At 34.7% G+C, this 22,594-nt stretch overlaps 1 protein-coding gene across 2 annotated transcripts in view; it reads left to right on the top strand.

Annotated features, from left to right (window-relative positions):
• Als2 (alsin Rho guanine nucleotide exchange factor ALS2) overlaps positions 1-22,594 on the top strand; it is a 74,096-nt gene that overhangs the window by 9,735 nt on the left and 41,767 nt on the right. For both annotated transcript variants that reach the window (XM_026405327.2, XM_026405326.2), the window contains exons 2-9: positions 3,041-3,120; positions 5,613-5,767; positions 8,961-9,898; positions 13,793-14,150; positions 16,647-16,815; positions 17,741-17,837; positions 18,971-19,048; positions 21,949-22,131. In XM_026405327.2, coding sequence (XP_026261112.2) covers positions 3,101-3,120; positions 5,613-5,767; positions 8,961-9,898; positions 13,793-14,150; positions 16,647-16,815; positions 17,741-17,837; positions 18,971-19,048; positions 21,949-22,131 — 1,998 coding nt within the window. In that variant the 5' untranslated portion in view covers positions 3,041-3,100. The remainder of the gene's footprint in view (positions 1-3,040; positions 3,121-5,612; positions 5,768-8,960; positions 9,899-13,792; positions 14,151-16,646; positions 16,816-17,740; positions 17,838-18,970; positions 19,049-21,948; positions 22,132-22,594) is intronic.

The following is a 22,594-nucleotide window of genomic DNA, read 5'->3' as shown; positions in this document are numbered from 1 at the left end:
ATGATATCCTCAGCACATACCAGCTTCTTTTTCTGTTATATGTAGCAGGAGGATGTGTATCCAGTGGAATCCAAAAATGGAGTTAGATCATTAAGAACTATTTGCTCTTATTTTTAAAGAGCATCTGAGAGTTTCATTACTTTACATTTTACTGTGGAAGAGATAGTAATTTAAAGTATTGGGTGATATACTTTAAAGTGGATCAAGCTTTGTTCTTTGGCTCATAGAACTTAATAGCTACAAGGAATGCTAGAGTCTAGTTTACTTACTTTTTGGAGATACCATTGATCTATGGAGAGGCAAAAAGGCAAGAGAAGCCCATGTATTTTGACTCCAAGTAAGTGATGCTTATATAGCATCACACAGCTTCTTTATGAGAGCTGCTTAATCTAAAACAGGTCTATGGAAGAAAGTTATTATTAATAGAAGAAAAGCAGTAGTACAGAGATCTTTCCCCTCAAAGAATGTAGGGTAAGGACCTTAAAGTTTAGAGGAAGCCCCATGATTAAACAATTTTATAAAACTTTACAAAATACAGCAATGAAAGCAATTAAGGAAGCTTAAGTGCTATTAAAAATCTTATAGATATTTTGGAGAGGAAATCCTAAAAATACTAGAAAAAGAAAGATTTAGTTTTACTTCCCTTTTCTGTATGAATGCATAATTGAGAAAGAATGTCTTGATAAATTTACACATGTGAGTAAAACTTTATAACAAGCTTTTCATATTTAACTGTGATATTCCAATATTATTTCTTTCTTTTTTTCCCCCAGTACTGAGGATTGAACCCAGGGACTGAACCCAGTGACGCTCTATCACTGAGCTTCATCCCTAGTCCTTTTTTGTTTTGAGACAGGGTGACCCTAAGTTGTCCAGGCTGGCCTTGAACTTGCCATCCTTCTGCCTTAACCTATCAAATGGAATTACAGGAGTGTACCATGGTGCTGGCACATCTGTACCCAGCTTCCCTCTTCCACTTTAAAGAACTCTTGTGATTACCTTGGGTCCACCTGGATGACCAGAATAATCTCCCTTTCTAAGGTCAGCTGATTAGTCCCATGAGTCCCAGAGCCTGGACATCTTTGGGGACCGTTATTCTGTCTACCCTATACAATAAGTAAAACACAACAACAAAAACTTTGCAAAGCAGTTTATGGAATTTTAATTCAATTTGGGTTTAGGGAAACAGGGGGGTGGTGATAAATAAAGATGTAATTGTTTTTTTAAGAAAACTCTTGACTATGTACAGTGGCGCTCACCTGTAATCCCAGCAGTTTGGGAGGCTCAGACTGGAGGATCACAAGTTCAATGCTAGTCTAAGCAACTCAGTGAGACTCTGTCTCAAAATAAAAAATAAAAAGGGTTAGGGATATAGCTTAGCATAAAATTACCCCTGGGTTAAAATTCCTAGTAAGCATCTCCCAAAATAATAAAAACAAAAAGAAAAGAAAAACTATTCAAAACTCTGACACTAAGAATAAATATTGATGATTTTATTCACTTTACCAAAAGGTTCTCAATATTCTTGAGGTATTTTCCATGCAGCGAATCTATTGTGAGAAGTATGATGTGCTTATGTACTTCCGCATCCTCCCAGAGGAGTTTTCTGGCTTCCGTAGGGTACTGCTGGAATTTAGCCAAAGTTATAGAACTGCTTGATCTGCAACAGATAAGCACAGATTAGATCTGGCTTCAAAATTTCACGAAATGTAAATTTTATTAAAGCTAGTTACTTATGCAAAAAATGCAGTAGCACTTAAGGCTTGTATTTTTCAAATCAATAACATTTATTAAATTTATTCTGATTTACTTCCTGTTTACACAGTACCCTTCATCCAACTTTGAATGATTCAAAATCTTTCTAAAATAAGCAGTAGGTAGAAAGTAATTTCCTTAAATATACAGATGGAAAACAGTAAGAATTCACAGGCAACCTGGAGTAAACAGATGGACCTTAGATTACCCCTGCCAGTATGGGCTGTTTCCAGTGCACTGTGAGCCATATCCTTTTCCAGAAAAAAAATCACAAATTTGTGTACAGTATTTTTGTGGTCCACATATAAAAAGGCTTCATTGCTGTTATTTTCATGAGCTTTGGTAACCTTAAAAATGTAAATATCTGAATTGAAATGCTTTCAGCATTTCTTCTGCTTCTTTATTTTTCAATGTCTTAATATTTATTCAACATTTAGTTTCTAAACAGGTGGGTCATGATATTTGTACAGTGATTTAAAAAAATTTTTTTAGATGTTGATAGACCTTTATTTTGTTCATTTATTTATATTCGGTGCTGAGAATTGAACCCAGTGCCTCACACATGCTAGGCAAGTGCTCTACCACCCAGCCACAACCCCAGCCCTTGTACAGTGATTTTGATGTGGCTCTTTCCCACTGAATGGTGGATTTTAAAACAACTATTGTAAAATTCAAGCAATTTCTAGCCCTCTAGATGAGGCATGTTATTAGTTTTGAATTGAGGTTGATTTGGGGAAAATACTGCTAGTTCCAATAAATGAAAAAACTTCCTTTTTTAATAATGTAACTTTTTGTTCATTACTGAAATACATAAAATTATTTGAATCTAATACATTACTGAGGTGATTTTAGCAAATCTTCCTCAGTTGATATTTAAGTCTTCATATTTTCCAGAAACATTTTAAAAGTAACCTTAATATGTATGTGATTTTTGAACTTAACACATTGATTTTTGGATTAAACCACCTTCTTCATAATACAAAACAAACAAAAAATCAGTTGTCTGGAACAGTACAATTTAACTGTAGTAGTCTTTTCTTCCTTGACATTACATTTGGCAGGTCAACAGGCATTTTTATAAGCTTGGTGGGCAGGCTCAGTCTAGATATTTGACTTTGGCAGGCAGGATGTGAAATAGTTTAAATAGTTTTGCTGTGTATTTATTGCCCAGTGAATGTACACTTGTTAGTGGGCAGCCCTCCCCCCCTCCGTTTTCAAGTCTGAGGAATAAAATAGCAAAGTATTCTTAACTCTCTTTGTGTTTACCCTGTTTTTTCCCATTTAGGTCTTCATATACTCTTTCTGAAGAGGGAATGGTTTGGTGATGGAGTGCTCCCATTGACCGATGGACTCAAAGAAGAGAAGGTAAAATCAATTCTTCCTTCTCTTCTATTGTTCTAGGAAAACAATAAACAATTCTATGCCGGTAGCTTTTCTTCAGTTTAATTTTTTTGGTTGTTGATGGTTGTTAAGTGGGAATAGTTAGTGACATTTGTAGTTGATTGGTAAAGAGAGAATAATATTAAAATTTGACTAGTAATAAGCTTTGTTGCTAGTTTCTTATGCTTGTAAAGACAACTAAATAGCTTTACTTCATCATTTTAAAGCTCTTATAGCCATTTTTTTCTTACAAATAATTTCAAGTTTTCAGAGGTATCTTTACTAAGTTTAATCAGACTATCCTTAGAAAACTAATCATGGAAGATATTTAGAAAGAAGGTTAAATTTGTGGCTTTTCTTCCAAAGAACCATGGTTCACACAATAATAATTTAAGGGAGTATTGTTTAGCAAAAGTAGAGAAATTCTAGGTATTCAAAAAAATTGTTCCACATATCAACTAAATTTACCCCACTAAAATTTTTAGCACCTGTGTTCTAGTAAAAAGGAAAAGGGGGAAAATTATCATTGTGGCATGTAAGAAAACTTTGTAAAGGAAAACAGAATAGCTTAATATACACTTTTCCTAGAAGGGGTGGCTGTTAGATTATAGTCATTATTTTTCAGCTGTGAGTTTTGTATTATTTGAAATAAAATCATCAAATCAGATAGAATTCTTAGGCTGGAAAATGAATAAAGCCTGAAGAATTTTACTGGCATCTGTTGTAAATTTTTCTTAAATCTAAATAATGGAAAATAGTATAGAGAGTCTTGAAAAACTAGAAAAAGAACTACCATATGACCCAGAAATTCCACTACTGGGCGAATATTTCCAAAGGAAAGAAAACAAGAATATTGAAGAGATGTCTGTAACCCTGTGATTATTGCAGCTCTGTTCACAATAGCCAAGATATGGAATCGGCCTACATGCCTGTTAACGGATGAATGGATAAAGAAAATGTGGTATATATATGCACAACAGAATATATTCAGCCATGACTGGGCACTGTGGGCATTCCTATAATCCTAGCTCCTGGGAAGGCTGAGGCAGGAGGATCACAAGTTTGGGGCTAAGCTGGGCAACGTATCAAGACCCCATCTCAAAATAAAACATTAAAAAGGGCTGGGCATGTAGCTCAGTGGTAAAATGGCCCTTGGTTCAATGTTCAATCCCTAGTACTGAAAAAAAAATAAAAAAGAAAAATGGAAAAAAAATTCAGCCATGGAAATTTGAAATTTTATCATTTTCAGCAATATGGAGAGAACTGGAGAACATTATGTTAAGTGAAATAAATCGGGCACAGAAAAGTAAATACCACAGGTTTTTACTTAACATGCTGAAACTGAAAAGTTGATTTCAAAGAAGTAGAGAATAGAATAGTATTGCCAGAGGTTGGAAAGGATTGGGAGGTATGTGGAGATGGAGAGAGGGTGGTTAATGGGGATAGTATATCTCTGTAGGGAAATATGAGTGACAACAATTAATTGCATACTTCAAAATTTCTAGTAGAGAGAATTTTGAATGTTTCCAACATAAAGAAATGATAAATATGCCATTTACCCTGATCTGATTATCTGATCATTACACATTGTAGACTCGTATTGAAATAGTCACACTGCACCCCATAAATATATACAATTATGTATCAATTACAAATCAAAACATTATTTTTGATACCAGGGATTGAAAAACAGGGGCATTTAACCACTGAGCAACATCCCCATCCCTTTTTTATTTTTTATTTTGAGACAGGGTCTCACTAAGTTGCTTAGGGCTAAATTGTTGAAGCTGACTCTGAACTTTCGATCCTCCTGCCTCAGCCTCCTGAAGCACTGAGATTACATGCATGTGCCATCATGCCTGGCTCAAATTATTTTAAAAACTTAAACAGAAATTATAGATTTAAACTCAGCTTAAAGTAAAATATGGATTTCTATTTCTCAGATCTTTCTCATCAAAACTTTTCATCAATTATAAACTAATTTTAAAATAAGACTTCATCTTGGGGGTACTTTATTTTTTTTAGTTTTTTTAGTTGTAGATGGTCATAATACCTTTATTTTGTTTATTTAAATTTTTTTTTAATGTGGTACTAGGGAACAAACCCAGTGGGTATGTTTTAACTTGAGTATTTAAACAAGGTGTTAATTAATGTATTGAGAAGTTAGAATCTCAAAATTTTATGCTCCCAAATCATAAAACGTCCAAAAATATCCAGTTTTTTTCTTTCTGCTTAGACAGAGAGAAATAATTTGTGGGCTTAGATTATCTTCCAGCCTTTATGTAAATAGTTGTTTTTTCTTGTCTCCTATATCAAAACCAAAGCATAATGTAGGCTCTAATTAAACTTTTAGGACCCAATCATCCATGAATCCTGATAAAAAACATAATTTCATGGAAAATATTAAGACCAAAAGATACAGTTTTGAATTGTAAGAAAAAAATATATATTTATATATTTTCCCCAAATGTTTATAGTTCAACAGAAGCAGAAGGATCCAAAGAAAGAGGCCTGGTCCATGTCTGGCAGGCGGGATCCTTTTCCATCATACCAGAGAGATTGCCAGGCTGGGGAGGAAAGACTGTTCTTCAAGCAGCCCTTGGAGTGAAACATGGAGTTCTTTTGACTGAAGGTATTGAAAAGAATGGTTTAACAAATACTAACTAAAATGGTAATAAATGCCAGTGTGTGAAGTCATGTCATGAGTTATTGAATGTTAGGGGTTCTCAGTGAACTTTGCTGCTTATAATAGTCAATGTTTATCAAACATTTGTGTGCCAGAATTAACACTAAACATTTTCCACATTTTATCTTTGAATCTTTACCTTATGACGTGGTTGCTATTGTTATTTACAGATAAAATGAAGGTCATAATAAATAAACTGAATGTCAGGGAAGTTAAATAATTTCCCTTAGCATACATAGCTATTTAAAGTGTCAGAATCAGGATGGGAACTCAGTCTGATTTCAAAGCCTACTTTTTTTGTTTGTTTTGGTACTGGGGATTAAACCCAGGGGGGGCATATAACCACTGAGCCACACCCCCAGCCCTTTATATTTTTTATTTTTTGAGACAGGGTCTTGCCTAGTTTCTTAGGGTCTTGCCAAGTTGCTTAGAGCCTTGATAAGTTGCTGAGGCTGGCTTTGAACTTGTGATCCTACTACCTCAGCCTCCAGAGCCAGTGGGATTACAGGTGTGCACCACTGTCTGGCCCCTCAAAGCCTAGTTTTTAAGTCACTGGACTGTATTGTATCAGTACAGTTTTTCTCAGGCATAAGTAGCAGCTCATAAGAGCACATAAAAACTTGTGCATCTAAAATAGAAATGTGCTAATGTAGAGTTGCCTTTAGTCCCCTGCCTCCAATGAGAATTGAACTCAGGGGTTTTCTACCACTAAGCTACATTCTCCAGACCTTTTTATTTTTCATTTTGAGACAGGATCTTGCTAAGTTGCTAAAACTGGCCTTGAATTTCTGATCCTCCTGCCTCAGTCTCCCAAGTTGCTGGGATTATAGGTGTGAGCTTTGAGAGTTGCCTTTAATCTTGATGTCAGTTTATCAAATCAATCGTGGCAAATTTGATTTGGGCCAGGATTGCCACTGATTTCACTAATTCATACATTTTGCTGTATAAACATTTATTAAATATTAAATGCTGTTTTGGTATTTTCCTTCTAGGAACTAAGGGAAGATAAACTCTAGGAAATAAAGCTTAAATCTGATTTTGGAGTTCTCAAGCTCATAAAAGTAGAATACTGTTGTTTTGAATGAAAAGTTGGAATATGTTCATTAAGATATTTGGAAATCTTCAGTAAAAGCTGGGACAATTGAGGGATAACTTGAAATATATATAAATGTCCTATTATTGTTCGTGTTTAAAGCAGTATCCTCAAAGATGCCTACGCTCCAGAAAAAACAAAGTAAAAAAACCTCATTTCACACAATGTGAGCATATTTTAGCACAAAGATCTCTAATGTTATCCTTTTCAGGTGAGAAAATGAATGGTTCTGATTGAATGCTAAACTGATTCAAGATTCTTTGTCTCTATTAAATTTGACTGTTAGCTCATAATTCATTGATGCTCCGTTATTATGTATTTCAGGGTAAAAATAAAGTGGTGGGGAAGTTACATATCCATTTATTTGCAATGTTGCTCTTGCTAGTGGAATAATGTTACTTGAAAGAGTGAGTGACTATTGTTTTATTCCTTGGGAGAAAAGTTTAGAAAGTCTTAATCAGTGAGCTTACTTTCCCATTCTTCTTCTTCTTTTTTTTTTAATACTCTTTTTAGTTATAGATGGACACAATGACTTTTTTTATTTTTTATTTTTTTGTGGTGCTGGGGATTGAACCCAGGGCCTTGCACACGTTAGGCAAGCACTCTACCACCTGAGCTATATCCCTAGCCCTGCACAATGACTTTATTTTTTATTTATTTATTTTTATGTGGTACTGAGGATTGAATCTAGTGCCTCACATGTGCTAGACAAGTGCTCTACCACTGAGCCACAACCCCAGTCCCCCATTTATTCTTTATCCAAGCATAAATTTCTTAATAAAAGTTCCTATATTCCCTCTAGCTACTATTGTGTTTTTCCCTATATAACTATTGTGATGAGTTGGCGTGTGTAGCTATATATGCCACATACAACAGGACAGAGATAAAGTTTACATTTTTTCAATTATCAACTTAATTGCTGCCTCGAGGGGAAAACAGTACTTATTTCTTCATTAATCAAAAAATATGGATAAGTTTCTGTTCATATAGAAAAGAAGGAATAGTAAATTTGATTCAATATTTTTTAAAACTTACGGTCAAGTCTATGTTACGCTTGAATTTTTAGCCAGCCATATGTACATGCTCCCAAACTCCTACAATATAGCAATAAAATTAAGACTTATAGCTACCTGGATACATAGAAGTTAAAATTTTGTGTATATCTCACTGCCTTTCATTTTAGTTCTAAAGTTAGTCATTTGTTAGTTTCGCTTGCTTTCTGCTATATTTATTTTGTTGTGACGATTTGCTTTTTAAATAAATCTTAGAAAGGCTCTCTAGTATCTAGTATACTATATATATATATATAACATCTAGAAATTATATATGATGTGACTTACATGTCTTGTTGATACTGGTACTTTCTGTATAACCTAGAGGCATAAAGCCACTTTCCTAGTCTGGATCCAAATGAATCTTTATTTTTATGCCATTGTATGATTTTCTGTTGTTCCAACTTCTAGACATTAGCAAATGTGTCTATTTTATTATCTTCTGCTTACTTTATCCTATGGTTACTTTTTTCTGAGTATTTGGTATCTGCTTCTCCAGTAGACTGTTACACTAGCTAGAGTTTAGTAGTAGATTCATGCTGGGAGTTTTAGGATGGGGCTGAAGGAAAGAGTAATAATACTCTTTGACTAAAAGTAACCTGCTGCGGTTTGTAAATTCTCATTATAGTATAGAATGTTTATTTGTTAAAAGTTATGTTATTTGTTGGGGCTGGGATTGTGGCTCAGAGGAAGAGTGCTTGCCTCACATGCGTGAGGCACTGGGTTCCATCCTCAGCACCACATAAAAAATAAAATAAAGATATTGTATCCACCTATGACTAAAAAAAATAAATATTAAAAAAAGTTGTTATTTATTAAAAGACAAATAAGTGTGAAATACTGTGTGTTTGAATCAAATTGCTACAACTGTCCTTTGGAAAGAATTTTTAAAAATTCTGTTTTGTTAAATCTGGGGGCGTAGTGCTAGAAGTTTGCTGATAAAATTTTTTGTTAATTCACTAACCTTCTCTTTTTCTTTTTTTTAAACCTTCAGATGGTGAGGTCTACAGCTTTGGGACTCTTCCTTGGAGAAGCGAATCAGCAGAAATTTGTCCAGATAGTCCCATTCTAGAAAATGCCCTGGTTGGGCAACATGTTGTTACTGTGGCAACAGGGAGCTTCCACAGCGGAGCAGTGACAGAAAGTGGCGTAGTGTACATGTGGGGGGAGAATTCTGCGGGTCAGTGTGCAGTAGCTAACCAGCAGTATGTGCCAGAACCGAATCCTGTCAGCATTTCTGATTCTGAAACTAGCCCTTTGTTGGCAGTCAGAATTTTGCAGTTGGCATGTGGCGAGGAGCACACTCTGGCATTGTCAATAAGCAGAGAGATTTGGGCATGGGGTACCGGTTGTCAGTTGGGTCTCATCACCACTACCTTCCCAGTGACAAAGCCACAAAAGGTGGAACATCTTGCTGGGCGCGTAGTGCTACAAGTCGCCTGTGGTGCTTTCCACAGCCTGGCACTTGTGCAGTGCCTGCCTTCCCAGGACCTGAAGCCAGTCCCTGAGAGATGCACCCAGTGCAGCCAGCTCCTCATTACCATGACTGACAAAGAGGACCATGTGATTATCTCAGACAGTCACTGTTGCCCTTTAGGTGTGACACTATCAGAATCCCAGGCAGAAAACCACGCCAGCTCTGCCATCAGCCCCTCTGCTGAGACCCTTGACAGTCAGGGAGGAGTGTTTGAGAACACGCTTGTAGAAGCTGGACTGCCGCTTGCCACCGAATTGAACATTGAAAGCACCCCTACCACAAGTGGTGATACTACTTCCTCCCAACAAAACATCCAGGGAACAACTGAAATTTCTTCTGCCAGAAACATACCATCGTACCCTGACACCCAGGCAGTAAATGAATACTTGCAGAAACTGTCAGATCATTCAGTAAGGGAGGATTCAAAGAATGGTGAAAAGTCAATGCCACCTCAGGTACTTGCTAAATTTCATAGCCTAAGGGTATTATTGGAGTTGAACTATATGTACTTTGCTTTAGAAACTTGGAAATGCTAAGATTTTGTGGTGTGTTTTAGTTTGTAAGTTTGACTATATTTCTGTTTTATTAGGTGAGCCTAGAGAAAAGAACCTATATTAATTAAAAATCACTGTGTTCATATTTTGATTCTTTATCATGTTGAAAAATGTCTTGCTGTGTGTATTTTGGAATTAGCACCCTCCTTTTTTTTTTTTCCTCCTCATTAGTGACCCCCCAGCATGGCTAAGGTACTGAATTTTGGTGGATCCCTGAATAGTCTAATATAATCACATATGCACAGAATGTTCTGAGTTCTGTTTTGGAAAGTCCTTTACTTCCTAACAGGGAAGGTTGCAGGGTGGCAGATCCTTCAGTTATAGGCAGAAAGACACTGAAAGGCATTCTGTTGCGTTTTTATCAGTTTTTATCAGTTATAGCTGTGGTCCTTACTGAACTTTATTTGGTTGGGAGGTAATGTTTTCTTATCTTGTTAAAACCATTCTCATTTTGAATACTTGTGGCAAGATGAACAAAAGCTTTTACCTGTACCTTGCAATAAAGTTTGAGTCTCCCTGCTTAAAACTAATTTTTCTAAAAGGATAATTTCTGCTTTTTACTTAGGTGTAGCCTTTTGATTTTGCTTTTACCAAAACCCTAAAATTAAGAAACTAAAATTAAAAAAACATCTAGTCATAGAAGATCTGCTATGTGGTATTTTTTTCATGCTTTAAAAACCATACAGTCTCTTGATTCTTTATTGCTATTGTTACTCTGTCAGAATGAGAGCATGGAGGTATTTTTAGAAATAATCTTTATTTCACAATCCATTCATGAAACCATGTTGATATTTCATTTGTAAAAAGTTAATAATAACTGGGTTTTTTCAACTTTTATTTGGCACTTTTAAAATTCTTTTTAGTTAGACAGGACAATAGAATCTATTTTGATATATTTATACAAACATGGAATATATCTTATTCTAATTAGGATCCCAGTCTTGTGGATGTAGGTAAGATTCACTGTGGTATATTCATACATGTACATAGGAAAGTTATGTCAGATTCATTCCACTGTCTTTCCTATTCCTATCCCCCTTCCTTTCCCTACATTCCCCTTTGTCTAATCTGCTAAGCTTCTATTTCCTCCAACCCTTGTTGTGGGTTAGCATCCACATATTAAAGAGAACATTCAACCTTTGGTTTTATGGGGATTGGCTTATTTCACTTAGCGGATAGTCTCCAGATTCATTCATTTACTGGTGTATATCATAAAGTCATTCTTCTTTATGGCTGAGAAATATTTCATTGTGTATATATGCCACAGTTTCTTCATCCATTCATCTGTTGGTGGGTATCTAATAATAGCTGTTTTCTAATATTAACTCTAGTCCCAGCTACTCAAGAGGCTGAGGTAGGAGGATTGCAAGTTTGAGGCTATCCTGGGCAATTTAGCTAGGTGACCTTGTGTAAAAATAAAATAAAAATGGCCGGAAGGCTGTAGCTCAGTGGTAGAGTGCTTGCTTAGCATGTGTGAGGCTGTGAGTTCAATTCCCAGTATTGCCAAAAACAAAACAAAAACCAAAAGAACATTCTTAGACTGCACATGCTTATAAAAAAAAAGTGTGATTAAAAAAAAAGTCATTCCTTTAATTTACTAAAGTTTATTTTGTTATATATAGCTTATTTAATTATTAAATTGCCATCAATGACATTGCATTTTACTTTAGACTTATTTTGTTAAATATTGAAAGTTTTTGTCACTTGTGCCAGTTTTGGCAATGTGTGTTCCTATTAAATTTAATTCTTTCTTCATAAACAGCATTTCAGTCATATATTCAACTTAGAAATTGAGGTTTGGGACAAGATTCTTCTCTTCTGGCCAGATATAACTGAAAGTGTTTCCCATTTATGTGAAGTAAACCAAAATGTTATTGGTTGACCAGTACTCCTAAATTGTCTTTCATCAAAATTGCTGGTTTTGTATTTTTTCTGTCTTGTTTTTGTTTTATTGATTCACTTACTGTATTCTCCAATGTAATTAAATAGAAAGACTGAATTAGAATAATAATTTAATGTTTATATAAGGTACAGATATTTTGTTTATTTGTTTTTTATGTATGTTTTCTTTGGCAGTGCTGAGGATTGAACCCAGGACCTCATATACACCAGGCAATTGCTGTAACTCAGGGCCACACCCCCAGTCCAATAGATAGCCTTTTTTACTTTTCCACTACCTAGTGGTAAGAACACCTTAATAGCCACCCCTAAGTATATCACTACTTCCGTAATGAACCTTCATAAAGGGTGGAATATTGAGGTTGGTTCTTCTGAGCAAATTATGAGGTAAAAAAAAATACACACACACACACACACGTATTTGTATCAGAGATTAAACTCAGTGATGCTTACTCACCGAGCCACATCCCCAGCCTTTTTTTATAGTTTATTAGAGATAGGAAGGACCTCAATGAGTTGCTTAGGGCCTCACTAAGTTGCTGAGACTGGGTTTGAATTTATGATCCTCCTGCCTCAGCCTCCCAAGTTGTGAAATTACAGGCATGCACCACATGCCCAGCTAAGTTATGAGAATTCTATTACCAAAGAAGTAACAGGGTTTTTATTTATCTTTCATTTCATGTGATTGGTATATTTTTTTATTTCATTGACTTATTACAGACTACTTACTTTGTGTAGAAATAGCTCTCCTGAATTTAATATTTAATTCAATAAAACATATTGAGTACCTGCTACACTTCAGAAACTATACCAGGAACCAGGAATTATTTAAGAAAATCAGAAGCAAAAGTGAAGTACTATATATATTTTATTTTGTTGTTTTGGTTTGGTTTGGTGGTAGGGATTGAACCTTGGGCACTTGGGCTGAGCATGCATTCTGCTGCTGAGCTACACCCCCCAGCCCTGGTTTATTTTTTAATTCAGGACAAATTAAGGAATGTGTGGGTATCCTTTGGGAACTTAGGGTAGAATAAGAAATGATTTTTTTTCATTATAATTATACTTATATGCCAAAAAGCTTTTTTTTGTGTTAACTAGGTATATTTAATGACTCTTCTTTTTAGTGAACAATGGTATTTATTAGCTTAGAGTAAGTTTCAGCTCATTTTTTTACTAAGATAGTAGAAAACTTTGGTTTGACTTTTTAATATATCTGTGAATCACATTAAGGACATTGGTTCCAGGTGTTTAATTATTAACGTATCATTTTCGCTCTCTATGGTAATAAGAGCAAAGGTAATCCCGCCACTTGTCTAGCTACTGGGTCATGGAAAATAACTCATTGATAAAAGAAGCAGAAAGCCTTAACATAATTCTGAGGATGTTAGATCAGAGACCTAACTTATTTTTCTGTTTCTATATCCCATATCTAAATTTCCATTTATAAAATGTTCTTAAAATCTTATTTTTCCTGCTATTTCTGAGTAGCAATCTGCAAGTTTTCCTAAAAGTGATCAGTAGTAAAGCTTGGATTTTTTTCCACCTTATATCCAGGACTGTGTCAGTGTACCTTATATTAAAGGCAGTGTTTTTTGTATCTTTCCTTCTCCTCTCCTCTTTTCCTTTGCTTGATTTTATGAAAACAGTTAGAGCTTATTTTTAAATGTCATGAAAAAACACAACATCCAGACAGAAGGAAGTACTTCAGATAAGAAACTGAAGTACTAATATGTTAACTGTGATCAAGAGGGGATACTTTTAAGTTGGAGATGAAGACTTCTCTTGTTTAAATTTTTTGTATGCAAATAGTGATGGCTAAATTTTCTTTATTGATTATTTGTCTTATAAGGGATTATATTTTTATGTTCTTTTTTTTTTTATGTGTGTGTATTTTAGCCTCTTGTAGAAGAAGCAGTTCCTAATCTTCACAGCCCACCAACCACAAGCACCTCAGCCCTCAACAGCCTGGTGGTCTCTTGTGCATCTGCTGTTGGTGTGAGAGTGGCTGCTACCTATGAGGCTGGGGCCTTGTCTCTTAAGAAAGTTATGAACTTTTATAGTACAGCCCCTTGTGAAACTGGAGCGCAGGCAGGCAGTAGTTCCATAGGCCCAGAAGGTCTGAAAGACAGCAGAGAAGAACAGGTTAAACAGGAGTCAATGCAAGGAAAGAAAAGTTCAAGTCTTGTGGATATCAGGGAAGAAGAATCAGAGGGAGGCAGTCGAAGACTCTCCCTCCCTGGATTACTGTCACAAGGTAAGGAAATAACCAGCTTTGTGAACTGACTTCTGGTGAACTGTAGATGCTATCAGTACTGTATGCTATGTTATAATAAATTAGGTTTTCTGATTATGGAGCTGACATACTCAAACTTTATATAGTTTTATTAAAATGGTGGCTTTAAAAAAAGGGTCACATATATGCTTTGCTTTAGAAATAACTATAGAACATAATTTTTTCTTGATGTCTGCTTCTGCTTATGAACCTTGTTATGAATCTTATTTGTTCTGGAATGTGGCAGTAGCCTTATTTCCTTATTGGGACCTCTACTCTAAATCAATGAGTTTGCAGATAAGAGCATTGGGTAAGTGAATTTTTAAGCTTCAATAAGAGAAAACTTCATTTCTGTAACCATTAGTAATGTGGTTACAGAGTATTTAGAACATTACACAGTTGGGGTTCTTTTGCATTTTTGAATCAGTTTTGTAATCTCAGCTAAGTAGACTTTTGCTTCCTTGAAATGGTCTGCAGACCAATAGCATTAGCATTATTTGGGAACTTGGTAGAAAGGAAGAATCTCAGACTTCTCCCCAAACTTACTGAATCAAAACATGCATTATAACAAGGTACTGAGGTGATTAGTGTGACATTAGTATTTGAAAAGTATGAGGTCAGACTAGAAGTTGTCAAATTTTTTCTGTAAAGAGCCAAAGAGAAATATGATTTGTAGGTTACACAGTCTGTGATAACTGCTCAACTATGCTGTTGTAACATAAATGCTACTGCAGACAGTCTATAAATGAATGAAGTGCTTATTTCAATAAAACTTTATTTATAAAGACAGACAGTGGGCCTTATTTGATCTATGATCTATAATTTACCAACCCCTGATTTATACCATTTTGTGTAGAGCTCCAAAATTAGAAATCCTAGCCTGACTAAAATTTACCTCTTATGGCCCTGTTCCCTACATTTGATTTCCCACAGTTTCTTGTGCCACTGTGTACTTCTCTTATCCGATCTCCTGATTCTCATTTCCACTAGATTTTTATGTATGATATATATATGATATATAAGAAAGCCCTTGGGTTCTATTAAGTCTGTTGGAGAATTAAAATTTTTTCATCTTAAATGTCCTTTAGCTTTTTAAGTATACATAATTTTGAGATCTCTTTGACCCACAGATGTGGAATATTCATTTTGTTATGTCACTAACACATGCTAAGGTCAAATTTTACTTAGTAATCTAAAGTATACCTAGAAAAATTTTATTTTTTCTCTCTTTAAAAATTATCTGTGGAGCTGGGTGCGATGGCACATGCCAATAATCCCAGCAACTCAGGAAGCTGAGGCAGGAGGATCACAAGGTCAAGACCAGCCTCAGTAATTAAGTGAGGCCTTAAGCAACTTTTGAAGCAAGACACTGTCTCAAAATCAAAAAACGTAAAGGGCTGGGGATGTGGCTCATTGGTTAAGCGTCCCTGGGTTCAATAAAAGGAATAGGAAGAAATCAAGAGAAAGGACAGTGTGAACGCTCATCCTGATATTACTGACTTTGAAGATGTACAGAGAGGGTCTGCCTCAGGGTTCAATGCCCAGTACCAAAAAAAAAAAAAAAAAAAAATCTGCAGTACATCTTTGAAGAAGCTTCAAGTAGTTTATTTGGGTCTCTATGCTTACAAATTGTACATTAACCAGAAAAGAATGTAAGAAATGATGATCACTTTGTGGTGGCCCACAAGTTAATGACTAAGTTCATGAGTGAATAGGTCTGCACTTAGTGACATTTTGATGATTTTCTTCAAAATTTATCTTGCAACCACATTGGTATATAAGATTTACATAGTGTGGTGTATGTTTGTTATAATTTTGAATACTACAAAGATGGCAGCATCCTTTCAAAAGATTATTTCTCTATAAAATAATTTGAAATATACAGGCAAAATGCAAAAGCTTTTAATACTAACATAAGCCTTTTTCTACCATACAAGTTTTGAAATTTTTTATCTAAAATAAGTCCTTTAGGGGACTGGGGCTGTAGCTCAGTGGAAGTGCACTTGCCCCGCATGTGTGAGGCACTGGGTTCAAAATTCTCAGCACTGCAAAATAAGTAAGTAAGTAAATAAATAAATAAATAAATAAGTCCTTTATTACAAATGTACATGACTATTAAATCCCCCTTTTTTCAGAGAACCTATCAAAATATGCTTAAAAATACCATGTTAATGTATTTATTTGAAAAATTCTCAATTTTTAATCCCCTAGGATTATCGGCATGCACCACCACACCCAGATCCACAGATAATTTTTAAAGAGAGAGGAAAAATAAAATTTTTCTAGGTATGCTTTAGATTACTAAGTAAAATTTGACCTTAGCATGGAAATGTGTTAGTGACGTGGCAAAATAAATATTCCACATCTGTGGGTCAAAGAGATCTCAAAATTATGTATACTTAAATTATGATACTCTATGAAAACTGTATCTTTTCTCTGGCTCTCTGCTCCTTTATCTTATCTCTGGTTTCTTTTTAGTTTCTCCCAGGCTCTTAAGAAAAGCTGCACGGGTGAAAACCAGGACAGTGGTTCTGACTCCCACATATAGTGGAGAAGCAGATGCCCTTCTGCCTTCTCTGAGAACAGAGGTGTGGACCTGGGGGAAAGGAAAGGAAGGGCAGTTGGGGCATGGCGATGTTCTGCCTAGGTAAGTGCAACAAGCATTTACTGATAAAAGTTGGATTAAACAAATAACTGCCCGAGTATGAAGGTCTCTACATGTCCATTTCCTCTTAGAGGAAATCCGGTCCCTCTAGATCCAGGTTATAATGCACCATTAACTCTGCTAAAAAACAAAACAAACAAACAAACAAAAAACTGTCACTTTAGCCTTGAATTTGCTCCTAATAATAAGGACTTAAGTATTCATGGTATACTTTTCCATGTCTCCTTTGATGTATGTTGATCTTGGAATTAAAAAAAAAAAGCAATGTTAAAGATAAGATGATATTTCATTGCATCATTTGAATAGTTAAAATTTTTAACTTATGCAGTAATACCAAGGTTATTTTATCCAAAAGATATCTCTCTGCCACTGTCAAAATAACTATAACTGAAACACTAAACTATGCGTACATCAGGGAAAAACTATCATTATGTTTAATATAAGTATAGAAATGTTTAACATAAGTATAGAAATACTTATATTAAAAAGTATATATTTGTGAAGCTTGAAGATGTGTAAATGGAATGATTGTCTAAAACAATGGGTTGATATAAATGTCTGTTCTTAGCAGAGTGAAGGATACTATGAAATTAAAAAAAAATTTTTAACTCACCCACTTCTATAGTTATGTTCTACTGTGTCCTTAGTATACCCTCTGCTATAATGAATCATTTGTAGTTCTGTGGTTCTTAAAATATTCTGACTTATGGGGGTTCATTAGTGTTCAATAGAAAAAATTGAATTAAAAACCTTCTAAAATTATTTATAAAATTTGGAGTAGTGTGAACATATATGTTATTGTTATTTTAATGTTCATTTTTACTGAAAAGCCCCTATAATTTGAGCAAGATCATAATTCTTGCTGAGAATACATTGATTTTGTAATGTTTGTGTGTTTATCTTTAAGGCTTCAGCCATTGTGTGTAAAGTGTCTGGATGGTAAAGAAGTGATCCACCTGGAGGCAGGTGGTTACCATTCTCTTGCACTTACTGCCAAATCCCAGGTAAAAGATAAACCGTTTAAATGCTGATCTTATTTCCATTCCACATAAAGCAAATATGGTTTATTGAGTACCTGCTCTGTCAGGCAAAAATGTCACATCTCATTTAAACTTTTGAATGTATTACATAGTGCTATTTCCATTTTACACAGGAAGAAAGTAAGCTAAGAGAAATTTTGTAGCTTAAGATATTCTTAAATCACAAATGCCAGATAGTAGAGCTTGCATTTAGCACTGGTCTATCTTACCAAGAAGCATTATTTATTTAATGTTGTTTTATATTGTTGATTTGTTCTTTGATGAAGAAAATCCATAGTAATACACAAAAAAAGGGCATTTTTCTTTTGAAATCACGGGACTTGAAAGTGATTTCTGACATTATAAACCTTTCTAAGAAAATAAGTTGTTTTAAGTTATTCTTAAATATATTCAGATAATGGCTTCTTCACCAATTCTCTTATCTTTTTAAGAAGCCAGTGAAGGACTCTAGCTACCCTCCCTCCCCCTTCCTATTTTGAAAGGAGTAGGATTTATTCTAATGAGAAGAAAAGAGAACTCTCACAGGGCAAGAGGGGATCTGATAGCAGGTTGTCCTAAACTTTTAAATATTTGATTTTTATTTTAGATTTCACATACCTAACAATTTCTGGAAGAATATATGTTCTCAAAACACACTAGTAATTGTCTTTAAGTGGCTAATTCATCAATGTTTTCCTTTTTTGAACTATCATCACAGTCTTATACAAGGACCATGAATTATTTTCATGATCACTATGAACAAAAAACATTTTCATTTAACATAATCTTTGTGATCCAGTTTTCAGCTGTCTCTGGTAGAGCACAGATACTTTTGTTTTTCCTATAGTGACAATGAACTTCATATACCAAAAGCTTTCTGGTCATTCCATAGTTTCCCTTCTGCAGAGCATTTACCTTTTTTTTTTTTTTTTTTTTATCACTTTCTTTTCAAGTAACTTCTAATGTTACTTTAAAATACCTGTTATTTTAAAGAGTGAATGAATAATATGAGTAATTATGCATGATTATTGATATATATTAATGATTTGAAAGGTTCAAAATTGATATGCAAGATCAGATTCACAACTCTTATCTCCATTCTTTTGCTTTTCTGGTAGGTTTACTCGTGGGGTAGCAATACCTTTGGTCAACTTGGGCATTCCGATTTTCCAACAACAGTTCCTCGTCTTGCAAAGGTACTTTTCTGAGCTTGATAACAATTTACTCAGACTTCTAAATTATAATGCTTTCATGTTTATTATTTCTAATTACAAAAAAATTAGGGGAATTGTATATTTGTAGCCTAATATTGTTTTGATCCTTAAAATTTTTTTTCTAGTAACACGAAGCCACTTCTTTTCAAGCTAAATATGCTTTTTAAATATGTTTTATTTGGGCATGGTGGAACATGCCTATAATCCCAGCTATTCTGGGGGCTGAGGCATAAGGATCACAAATTTGAGGCCAGTCTGGGCAACTCTGGGAAACTCTAATTCAAAAAACAAACAAACAAAAAAACCAAAAAGAGCTGGGGATGTAGTTTAATGGTAGAACACTTTCCTAGTATGTATAAGACCCTGGATTCAAGTACTCCCTACCAAATGTGTTAGTTTTAATTTCTTAACCATAACTGTTCACTGAATATTTATGGTTCTTTTGTCTTTTTTAAGGCAAAAAAAAAATAAAAAGGTAAAAGTTCTTTTATATTTTGTATTTTTCTAGAAATTGGAACCAGGGGTGCTTTACCACTAGCTACCTCTCCTGACTTTTTTATTTTTTAATTTGAAACAGAATCTTGCTAAATTGCTGAGGGTCTCGCTAAATTGTTAAAGCTGGTCTCAAACTTGAAATTTTCCGGCCTCATTCTTCCCAAATTACTGTGTGATTACAGGCATGTGCCACCATGCCTGACTAAAAGTACTTTCTTTTAAAACAAATGTTAGGACTGTGATATTTTCTGAGCTTTATTCGTAAAATGTCTACTTTTTGACTTCTCACTTCAATTTGACTTTTTCATATAACATTTTGTGGTGTTGTGTGTGTATGTGTGTGTGTGTGTGTTGTAACATACTTAGCAGTAAAATCCTTTTGTAAGTCTTTTCAGTTTCTGTAATAAAACTAAAAAGTATAGGTCACTTTTTCACTGTTTTTGAATGGTTTTTATTATATAATGTTGTTAAGAGCTTGGTAGCTTCTAGTCCCTTTTATATAAATCTGGAATAGTGTTTTTCAACCTTTTTCAACACTTGGAAGAAATATCAAATTCTCATTAATAATATTAGTTTCTTTTACAAGGGTTTGGGTTTTTTGGTTGGGGGCAAGGTAGGTGCATGGGATATGGATCTCATTTCTTTATGCATTTTGATTCTAGTATCTCCCCCATTTGAAGGCATCCTCTTTCTATTGAGAGTGATAGAAAATAAAAAAAGGATAGTTAGCTCAATTTTAGGAACATGATTCAAATTTAAACTATAGTTAATAAATATTCCATTAATTCATATATGCAATGTTTACCATGTATCCATCACTAAGACTTTTCCATATTGCCTTTTCTTTCAATGAACTTAATTTTACTTGGAAGTAAAGATAATAAAGCATCAGAGAACAGGTAGTCTAGTTTAATCCTAAATATTTTCAGTATATGACATAGTAGTAAGCCATCCAGTTTCTGTTTTCACAAAAATATAGCAAATTGTTGTTTCTTTTTTTTTTAATTTAAATAAAATAGAAAGTATACTTATTCACACTAAGGAAAGTTTTAAAGTATAGCATTAGAGACCCTAGAAATCAGATATTCTTTTAACATTTTTAGAGTCAGAGAAGAATAGAATTTGTTATTAGGTTTCAGTTTCATAATTCTTTAATTGTATATGTAAAAGTTATAGCATCACCTTTTTATTTTTTTAATTTGAGGAAGGGTAAACATGAATTTTGAAGTGATTCCAATCAGTCTGAGAAAATTAAAAGTAAAGACAGTAAGATTTGAATTAGTTTTGATTAGAGACTGAGATGATGAGTTTTTTCTTCCTATTAAAATCTCCGTTTCTTCCTATTAAAATCTTCTGGGTGCTGACCCACCCAGAAGTCAGGTAACTGAATGGCTTGAATGGCTTGAAAAGCAGAAAAGGATAGGTATGAAGTTGTGGAGATACGCATGCACCCCCATCACCACTTGCACAGTCACCTTGTGCTTGGAGCCTATCTAGACAGGAAGGATCTAATGGACTAGGATTTTAGTTAGTTTTTGCTCGTTTTTTTTGTTTATCAGCTCAGGAATCAGACGGAAGCTGTATAGACATAAAAGATCAACAGATTGGGTTTTTTTTTTTTTCAGGGTTGGAGTCAAGGCCAAAGCTGGGTCTAGAGGTTTTAGGGAAGTAGTTCTGCAGTAGTACACTTTCTTCAAATTAATTTATGACGAATTTGATATGTAAAACAGATCATGATGGAACCACCTTAGTTGAAGGTTTGTGGGAATTGCCAGGTGATTGTTTCTGCTGTAGCAGCTACAACAGAGACCACTGTTTGAAAACCACTGGTCTAGGTTCACACAGATGGGCTTCTAGGGGTCCTGCCTATTTCAACATTCTGGGAATTGGCATAGTGAATTCATGTCAGAAAGGTAATAAATTACAATTGGGAAACTGCATTTTAGCATCCAAGGTTTATTAGAAAGAAGATAATATAGCCTTAATTTTTTTTTCTTTTTACCTTGATATTTCTGCACACAACTAAATGTGGATGGACAAAGGTGTATTTTAGTTGTTACTTTTAGAGTGGGGCTCCAGACATTTCTGAGCCTCTTGATTGTAACACAGATTATTCTGGGGCTTCCAAAAATAACTCAGAAAATTAGATCTGTGGTTTTTCCTTTTTAGATACCAGTCTTTGGATTTTTATAAAAATAATCCAGTTCTAAATGAAAAGGCTAAACGTGGTATTTCTTTCTACTTCTTTATCTGTTCTGCATTTGATTGCACACTTTGCTGAGTGATTTTGTGCCATGCCTGTTTAAGTAACCTAACATTTTGGTTCTGTGCATCTGAGGTTCTTTCTGATTATCTTCATCTCAGACAGTATGTTTCGATCATTTTAGGTAAATGGTGAAAATGGAGTCTGGAGTGTAGCTGCAGGCCAGGATTATTCCCTGTTTTTAGTGGATACAGAAGACTTCCAGCCTGGGTTGTATTACAGTGGCCGGCAGGACCCTGAAGAAGGTGACAGCCCTCCAGAGAATCCCAGTGGTACTAAGACTCCAGTACTTCTCTCCTGTAGTAAGGTGAACAGTAATTGGATCTTAGGCCCACATTCTGTAACACGAGAAGTCTTTGATTGTGTTTTTAATTGTATGTATGCCTATTATTATAAAATAGCAGTGCATGCATATTACTGTGTAATTTACTTGTTTTGTGTATTGTCTATCCTTACTGTGGTGTGAGATTCATGAGGGAAGGGATTTAGGCTTTTATTCACTGCTGTATCCTCATAGTGCATACTTTATTTTTTAAAAATCTTTCCATATTCCTTTATTGGTACATTATAGTTATACATAAAGATTCCCATCTCATTATGTATTTGTACATGTACACAATATAACAATAGAGTTTGGCCAGCATCGCTCCCCAGCACTTCTTCCCTTCCTACCCTTCTCCCACCCCCTGGTCCCTTTCCTCTACTGATCTTTTGGTTTTCATGAGATATCCTCACCCCCCACCTTTCTTTACCTTTTTCCTCTCTAGCTT

Source organism: Urocitellus parryii, chromosome 1 (genome assembly GCF_045843805.1).
Source record: "Urocitellus parryii isolate mUroPar1 chromosome 1, mUroPar1.hap1, whole genome shotgun sequence".
NCBI lineage: Eukaryota > Metazoa > Chordata > Mammalia > Rodentia > Sciuridae > Urocitellus > Urocitellus parryii.
This window is presented reverse-complemented; position numbering and strand designations above follow the sequence as displayed.